Here is a 9,051-nt window from a genome sequence, read left to right as displayed (position 1 = left end):
AAGAGTTATGAAAATTAATATTGTAAAACTTTTATTTATAATTTGTTTAAAATTTTAAACTCTACATAATTTTTTTTACAATAGTATTAACCATTATTACTGTTCTTGCCAGGAGCTCGAACTGAGGTATATGTCGGTTGGGATCCAAGCGGCTTGGTCAACCGTATCTGCTGAGGATCGCGCCACCAATACGAGCCTCGTCCGAGCAGTGGGGAGTACCTGCAAAAAGGACTCCGATGCTTAAGTCAGTTTCTGAGCAGGAATAATATTCTATACGCTACTATCGTAAGTGTTTGTGCTGTTATCTGCCTCTTACTATATGATCAGTGCTATTTATGGTTAGAGGAATCTGTTAATGGGTCCGAGATCCCTGGCTTTGTATCCGAGCTAACGATCGGATTCCTCTCCTGGGATAAGTGACGAAGTGGATAAGTGACGTGATTTTGAATTGGTACGTTGCACTGTTAAAACGTGCTGTTTTTGAGGTATAACGTCGGTCCTAAATTATTGGTACAGATCACAGCCCCAAGCTTGACTTGCTGTGGTCGGGAGCAAGTTGAGCTTTTTTGACCGATGTTATACGTTGTCTGACCTATGTCCGAGCCCCAAGCTCGACTTGGTTTCGACCTTGATGCTCGTTCGCTATTTCATTCAGTGAAGTTAAAAATAAAGTAATCAAATATTAATGAAAAATAGGAGAAAAATAAAAAGGTGGGAAAGAAAAGTGATTTATGGGAAACGAAAAGGGGGCATTTATTGATGTCGCGGTTTCCCAGAGGTAATTGATAATGGCCTGCTAGTGGGCCCATGGATCAAGGAAATCGTGGCCTTTGTTGTTGTTGGTCATATCAACAGTTTTTTGATCTAGCGGCTAGGGATGGTTTGTAAATTACATCGTATGATCTTACTTGTGTTGTGAGCCTACTTTTGTCATTCCAGTATTGTCTGTTTTGCAAGAGAGGAAACGGCGTCCAGAGGTTAGTCTTTGGTCTTTTTACCTTCAATTTTCTTTCTTCTTTTTTGTCTTCTGTCAAAATGAAAAAACTAGAGGATAAAGTAGTTGAAGTAAAAGATGATCTTTATGAGTAGGTTCACGCTGATGTCAAGTGTCGTGCGTCTCTATATCAAAATCCAAAGATGCTTGCTTCGCTTAATGCTTCTGAGTGGGTTCGCAAGGGTGCTGTTTGTGGAGTGGAGCTGATTGCTTGTAATGGGGAAGAGAGGGTTTGTGAGAAGAGGGGGGATTGGGAATATTTTTACGTTTATACTTGTCTGTTTTCTGAGCTGAACTTGAAACTTCCTTTTACTTCATTCGAATGTATGGTGTTAACTCAGTTGAACTGTGCCCCCTCTCAGTTACATCCCAATTCATGGGCTTTCCTTCGAGGTTTTGAAATCTTGATGACATTTCTGAATCATGTTCCCTCTGTAAATTTGTTTTTTTCTCTTTTTCAAGCCAAAGACGTTCATAAGGGCCTTTGGGTGAATTTGAGTAGTTACCCTAGACGTGCCTTGTTCTCACTGTTTAAGTCTTCTTTTAAAAGTTTTAAAGAAATGTTTGTAAAAATTCGTTCTTCTGAGACTGAGTATCCCTTCTTTCTGGACGACGAGCTTGGCGAGCTGTTTCCTCTTTATTGGTGTCATGAACCTATGCAAATTCTTGATGCTCTTGAGATATTAGAGGAGGATGATTTAGTTCTGGAATATTTAATTAGTGTTTGTTCTTCTGGAAAACTGTTGTCTATTGTCGAACTTCTTAGGTTTGAGATGGATGCTGATAGGTTAGGTGAATATATTGGTGAGTGCTTTTGTTGAGTTTGCCTTTTGTTTATATTTTGTATTCTTGTATTGACGGTTATGTTGTGTTTCTGCTATTTCAGGTGGGAGAGTTCCGAGCTTGTCTTTGGCTAAGATGAGGTCATTTTTTGAAAAGAAAAAAGATGCGAAAGAAGCTTCTGCTAGTAAGATCCTTAAGGAAGATAATATTGATGTCGCCCAATCGAGTGCTCATCCTCGTGGGGAGAAAAGGAAGAGTCCTGAGCCGGAGGGATCACTGGAGATCTTATCTGGTTTTGATGTTGCTGCTGGTTCTGGTGTTAGGAGTGGTGTTAGGAAGCAAATGCCTTTGCATGGTTTTGCTCCTGGAGCTTCTTTGGAATCTGTTTTTAGTGATCGGTTCCCGTTTTCTGCCTTGTCGGATAAGGTTGGCCAAAATGTTCATGATGTTCAATTGCTGCAGAATGTTGGGAAAGAAGTTGTTGGCCAGTATATGCAGGTTCGTAAGAATGTAGGATTTTGTTTGTTTTGTGTTTGTAAGAGATTGTTTAGTGTTTTATGACATTGTTTTGTGATAGGTGATTGCTACTAGGCTGTTATGTGTTGGTCGTAGTGCTGAGCTTTTAGGTGCTCAGGAGAGAAAAGATGCAGAACTGAGAGAGATGAGGTGATACTTGATCTGACTAAGAAAACAAAAGACTTAGAAAGTGATGTTGGGCGTTTGCAGGCCCAAATTCGGTCCATGCAGGAGCAGTCAATGGAGTCTGACTTGGAGAAAGGCAAGTTGACCGCTCGGGTTCAAGAATTGGAGGATAGTGGCATTGAAATGTTTGCTGCAGGGTTCGACCGTGCAATTAGTCAAGTGTCTGTGTTTGCTCCTGAGTTTGATCTCAGTCGTTTCGATGTTACTAAGATAGTTGTTGGTGGGGTTTTGGTTGATGACGAACCTGGAGATGAAGCCCAGGACGAAAATGTTCATGTAAATGATAAATGATCGTTGCCCTTTTTTTTTGTTTTTGGACTTTGTCTGAGCTTTTGATTTGCTCATTTTGTATTTTGGTGTTAGTGATGTTTAAACTTTGAAAAACATCTTTGTTTAATATGAATATGAACTTGTTTCGTTAAAACAATCTGATTGCTGTTTGTCATATCTTTTTGATATTTGGAGTGGTTGGCCTCGTTAAAACCTCCCCGAGTAAAACCCTTTTTTGGGAAAAAACCTCGGTGGTAGGAAAAAGAGTACCCCTTGTTCTCCAAAAAAGATTACATATGTTTAAGTATGGTACAATCGTAGGGACGTGATGTTCCAAGTGTTCGGTAGATTATCTCCTTCCAAGGTCTGTAACGAGTATGCACCTCGGCCATGTACTTGTATGACTCTGAAAGGACCTTCCCAATTAGCGGCGAGCTTACCCTCTCCTGGCGATTTTTGGACATCTTCCAGTCGTCGGAGCACAAGGTCTCCTTGCTGTAGTGTTCGGGGTCTAACCCTTGTGTTGTATTTGCGCCGAGTTAATTGTTGCATTGCTTCATGTCTTATTCTTGACTCTTCTCGTACTTCTTCTAGTAGGTCTAACTCAGCTTCTCTAGTTTGATCATTAGTATCCTCGTCGAGATAGGTTGTTCTGACCGAGCCTTGTGATATCTCTACCGGGATCATGGCGTCGGATCCGAACATTAGCCTGAATGGTGTCTCTTTAGTTGAGCTTTGCAAGGTGGTGTTGTAACCCCAGAGGATTTCTGGTATCAATTCTGCCCATTGTCCTTTGGCAAGTGTTACTTTTTTCTTTAGAGCCTGCAAGATAACTTTATTAGCAGCTTTGGCGAGCCCGTTGTATTGTGGGTGCTCCACCGAGAAAAAATGATGCTTTATATTCAAATCATGCAAGAAAGATGCTATTCTCTTATCAGTAAATTATCTATCGTTATCAGTAATTATGTCCATAGGCAGTCCGTATCGTCATATGATAAATTTCCAAATGAAACCTTTTACCTTTTTCGATGTTATTTTCGCTAGAGGTTGGGCTTCTACCCATTTTATGAAATAATCGATTGCTACGATCAGGAACTTCACCTATCCTTTGGAGATTGGGAAGGGCCAAGTATGTCGAGCCTCCATATGTGAAACGGCCATCCGATTTCCGTCGTGTGTAACGTCTCGGCCGGGTTGTGGATGATCGGTGAGCATCTTTGGCAGTTGTCGCATTTTCGGACTTTATCGAGACAATCTTTTCTCAATGTTGGCCAATAGTATCCAGCCCTCAATATTTTTGTGGCTAAGCTCCAACCTCTGATATGTGTGCCGCAAATTCCTTCATGGGTCTCTTCCATTGCGAGGTCGGCCTCCTCCTTTCCTAGGCATTTGAGCAGGGGTCGGGAGAATCCTCTCCTGTATAGATCATCACCTATGATTGTGAAGAAACTCGCCCTCCTTTGGAAGAGCTTCGGGTTCTCTACATTTTTGGGTTTCTTTCTGAACTTTAGGAATTCAATGTACGATATTCTCCAATCTCGTTCCTGTAATATACTCATAAAAAATTTATTGTATATGCTCGGTTGTTCCAATGTCATGTGTGATAAATTTGGGGATGTTCCTAATTTCCTAGATGTGGCTAGTTTGGATAGTACATCGGCTTGGTTGTTGTTGTTTCTACTTATATGAGTTATTTCAAAATGTTGGAACTGTTGTGCTAAGCATTTTACCTGTGTATAATATTGTTCTAAAGAGGGTTCTCGTACCTGGAACACGTCGTTTACCTGTTGACAGGGACGGATCTAGAAAATTTAGTATGGAGGGGCCGAATTTTAGATAATTTTTTTTCATTTCATAAATATAATTAACATATAGTTATTAGAGTTAGTTTTTTAAAAAATTTATCAAATATATATATATATATAATTATAAATTTTTTTCACAATTTCCTGCTGAACCACCAAGAGGGAGTCGCAGTAGATCTTTATGTTTTGTATTCCACACCCTTTTGCTAGGCGCATGCCGGCTAGGAGGGCTTCGTACTCAGATTGGTTATTGCTGACTGGAAATGTGTACTTTATTGATTGTTCAGTGAAGATTCCATCTTTGTCTCTGAGGACTATACCTGCTCCACCGCCGTCCTCATTGGCGGCACCGTCTATATACAGCTCCCATTCTGGGTGTGCATCTCCATCCGACGTCAGTTCTGTCACAAAGTCGGCCAGTGTTTGTGACTTTAATGAGTTCCGAGGTTGATATTCCATATCGTATTCTGACAGCTCAATGCACCACTTGGCCAGTCTTCCCGCGAGGTCAAGTATTGACAGTACCTGCCTTAGGGGTTGATTTGTTCGTACTATGATCTTGTGGCTTTGGAAATAGTGCATGAGTCGTCTTGCTGTGATTATTAGGGCATATGCCAATTTTTCAATAGTTGGATACCTCGTTTCTGCATTTTGTAATATTTTGCTGACGAAATACACTGGGTTTTGTTGCCGACCTGTTTCTGTAACAATGACAGATCAAATCGAGTTATTTGATACTGAAAGATATAAATACAAGGGGTTACCGGGTACTGGTTTTGCCAGTATGGGTTGGGATGCGAGCCGTTGTTTGAACTTGGCGAATGCGTTTTCGCATTTCTCCGTCCACTCGGACTGTTTTGACTTTCGCAGTATATTAAAGAAATGATCCGACTTTGCTGCCATCGTGGGTAAAAACCTTGAGAGGGCGACTAGCCTCCCTGTAAGTTGCTGTACTTCCTTGATTGTGGACGGCGATTTCATTTCTAAAATTGCTTTGCATTTTTCAGGATTTGACTCTATCCCCCTGTTTGTCAACATGAATCCCAGAAATTTACCTCCTTGGACTCCAAACGCACATTTTTCTGGATTCAGTCGCATGTTGTATTTCTTCAGTTGGTCGAAAACTTCTTTTAAATCATTAAGGTGTTCTTCTTCTGTGTTTGAATTGACCACCATATCGTCCACGTATACCTCCATGTTTCTGCCGATTTGCTTCTGGAAAACTTTGTCCATTAGGCACTGATATGTAGCCCCGCGTTTTTGAGGCCGAATGGCATGACTTTGTAGCAGAAATTCCCTTGGTCGGTTATGAAAGCTGTCTTGTCCTCGTCGTCTGGGTGCATAAGTATTTGGTTATAGCCTGAGTACGCGTCCATGAAGCTTAAGATCTGATAGCCGGAGGTGTTGTCTACGAGCTTATCAATGTTTGGCAAGGGGTAGGAGTCTTTAGGGCAGGCTCGGTTCAGGTCAGTGAAGTCTACACACATCCGCCATTTTCCCGAGCTCTTTTTGACTATGACCACGTTTGCCAGCCAGGATGTGAATTGTATTTCTCGGATGAAGCTTGCGCTTATCAGTTTTTGTGTTTCCTTTGTTGCTGCTTCTGTCCTTTCCTTTCCGAGTTGCCTCCTCTTTTGTTTTATTGGTCGGGCTTTGGGGTCGAGGGCGAGCTTGTGGCATATGATTTCTGGGTCTATCCCTGGCATGTTAGCCGGGGTCCAGGCGAACAGGTCGGCGTTTGTTCAGAGTAGATCTGTCATTTGTTGTTTGTATCCTGCAAGCAAGGTAGAACCAATGTTAGTGCATTGACTCTTATCCTCGGTCAGGCTTACCTTGTGGAGATCATCGGTTGGTGTTGGCCTCTGCTCATGATGGATCCGAGGATCCAACTCGGCGAGGTCTGGTATATCGCTGGCATTGTATACCGAGTTTATTCTCCTTGTTGGTGTTTGTTGTATTTTTAGCCCTGCGTTGTAGCACTGCCTTGCCTCTTTCCTGTTCGAGTGAACTGTTGCTATGGTTCCTTTTTCTGAACAAAACCTAACACACAAGTGAATTGTGGAGACTATGGCTCCGAAAGTGTTTAAAGAGGGTCTTCCCAAGATAATATTATATGGGCTGAAACAGTCAACAATTAGGCATTGAATGTCTAAAGTTTTTGAGTGAGGGGGTGTCCTCACCCATACATAACTTGTCACGGGGATTCTTTCCCCTGAGAATCCGACGAGCTCCCCGGAGGACGGCTGTAGAATTTTTTCGTTACGTTGCATTTTCTCGAAGGTCGACAGAAACATGACATCGGCACTGCTACCTTGGTCTAGCAAGACTTTCCGAACTAAGAGGTCTCTTGTTGTTACTGAGATGACTACGGGGTCGTCAAGGTTGGGAGTCTTATTGTCAAAGTCCTTGCTGGTGAATGTGATGTTAGGGACTTCTGGAGTAGGTGCGTTAGTGGGTGTTTCGTTTTGGACCGCCAACATGGTCCTGTAGCTTCTTTTCCTGGCCAAGCTTGTGCCCCCGCCACACGCAAAACCTCCTGAAATGTAGTTGATGACTTTCTTAGGTGGTTGATTACTCTGCCACTGAGATTTTTCGCCATTTGCTTTCAGGTGTTCTGCCTCGTGTGATGTTGGTTGTTCTTTGTGGAGTTGTCTGCCGATGTATTTGTCCAGTAACCCTTGTCTTGCTAGTCTTTCCAACGTGTCTTTAGCTATAACGCACTCGTCCGTGGTGTGTCCAAATTTTTGATGGAAAGCGCAGTGTTTCGTCTTGTCAACGTACCTCTGGTCTTGGTATGTGCCAGCTCGGTTTGGTGGTTTGATGAGTTTGCTGTGGAGGATCTCTTTGATTATATCCTCCCTTTTGGTGTTGAACTTGGTATAAGAATCGAACTTCGGGGCTAGCCTGAAAGGCTTTTTAGAGTCTCTGTTTTGGGACCTGTATGGTCTTTCTTCCTCCTTTCTGGACATGGGCTTTTCGTTCCTCCTAGTTTCACGGAGTTCCTCAATTTCGATTTGCCCTGTCGCCTTATCTCTGAATTCCTCCAGTGTTTTTGGTTTTGCCACAGCGATTGCTTCCTGGAATTTTCCTGGCCTGAGACCGCTCTTTATTGCGTGCAGTTGTACTTCTGGATTGAGGTCGGGAATTTTCATTGCTGCTGTTGTAAAGCGCGTCATGTAGTCCTTTAAGCTCTCGTGTTGTCCCTGTTTGATTGTGCTGAGGTAGTCTGAGTCCCTAACGTATATCTTGGATGCTGCAAAATGATTGATGAACATTTTGGCGAACTCATCAAAGTTGTTTATGGATCCTGCAGGAAAGTTAGAAAACCATAATAAAGCAGCTCCATCTAGGAATGTTGGGAAAGATCGGCACATGATGGGGTCTGAGTCGCTGTTGAGGAACATCATAGACTCAAATTTTGTAACGTGGACTTTAAGATCTCCGATTCCCTTGTAGGGCATTAGCGTCATCGGAAGTGTGAAGTTCTGTGGCATCTTGAAGCTCATTATTTTCTCGGAGAACGAGTTGGTCCGGCGTCTCACGTTCTTTGGGATTGTCTCTCCTGTTTTTGCGTTGGATTCCGACAGGTGTTCCTCGTGTTGGTTAGCATTTATTTTCTTGCTATCGACCTTTCGATCTCTGTCGTTTTGCAGCGTCGCCAGGAGTTCGGCTAGTCGCTGATTTTCCGCTTGGAGGACGGAATTGGCAGCAAGGAGGTCGACATTGTTTTGAGAATGCTGTTGGGTTTCGGAATGGTCGGTCATGCTTTGCTTCCTGCAAGAGGAAAATACACAGTGCGAGTATAGGAAATAAATTAAAGCTAGAAATTTAGTGAGGGGTGAGAATGAACTCTCGGGCCCCACGGTGGGCGCCAAATGTTCCTGCCAGGAGCTCGAACCGAGGTATATGTCGGTTGGGATCCAAGCGGCTTGGTCAACCGTATCTGCTGAGGATCGCGCCACCAATACGAGCCTCGTCCGAGCAGTGGGGAGTACCTGCAAAAAGGACTCCGATGTTTAAGTCAGTTTCTGAGCAGGAATAATATTCTATACACTACTATCGTAAGTGTTTGTGCTGTTATCTGCCTCTTACTATCTGATCAGTGCTATTTACGGTTAGAGGAATCTGTTAGTGGGTCCGAGATTCCTGGCTTTGTATCCGAGCTAACGATCGGATTCCTCTCCTGGGATAAGTGACGAAGTGGATAAGTGACATGATTTTGAATTGGTATGTTGCACTGTTAAAATGTGCTGTTTTTGAGGTATAACGTCGGTCCTAAATTATTGGTACAGATCAATTACTATTATCATTATCTTTCTCATCATCATTATAATTCTTATGTTTATTATTTTAATTTTGCAATTATATCATGTCATTTTTATTATTTTATTTACCAACAACAACATATCATCGGTCTCTTTTTTTCATTTTTCTTGCAACGCTATCTTTTCTTTTTAAAAGATTTTTGTATTATAAATACTTTTTCTTTTTGTGTAC

At 42.3% G+C, this 9,051-nt stretch overlaps 1 protein-coding gene and 1 pseudogene across 1 annotated transcript; both read right to left on the bottom strand.

Annotated features, from left to right (window-relative positions):
- Positions 3,050–6,262, bottom strand: LOC107633613 (annotated as a pseudogene).
- Positions 6,297–8,318, bottom strand: LOC107633614. The gene has a single exon (XM_016337220.1). The coding sequence runs from the start codon at positions 8,316–8,318 to the stop codon at positions 6,297–6,299; it is 2,022 nt and encodes a 673-aa protein (XP_016192706.1).

Source organism: Arachis ipaensis, chromosome B03 (assembly GCF_000816755.2).
Source record: "Arachis ipaensis cultivar K30076 chromosome B03, Araip1.1, whole genome shotgun sequence".
Lineage (NCBI taxonomy): Eukaryota > Viridiplantae > Streptophyta > Magnoliopsida > Fabales > Fabaceae > Arachis > Arachis ipaensis.
This window is presented reverse-complemented; position numbering and strand designations above follow the sequence as displayed.

Bases quoted from the DNA above. Each gene is read 5' to 3' on its own strand.
- LOC107633614 (XM_016337220.1), bottom strand. From the start codon at position 8,318: ATGACCGACCATTCCGAAACCCAACAGCATTCTCAAAACAATGTCGAC.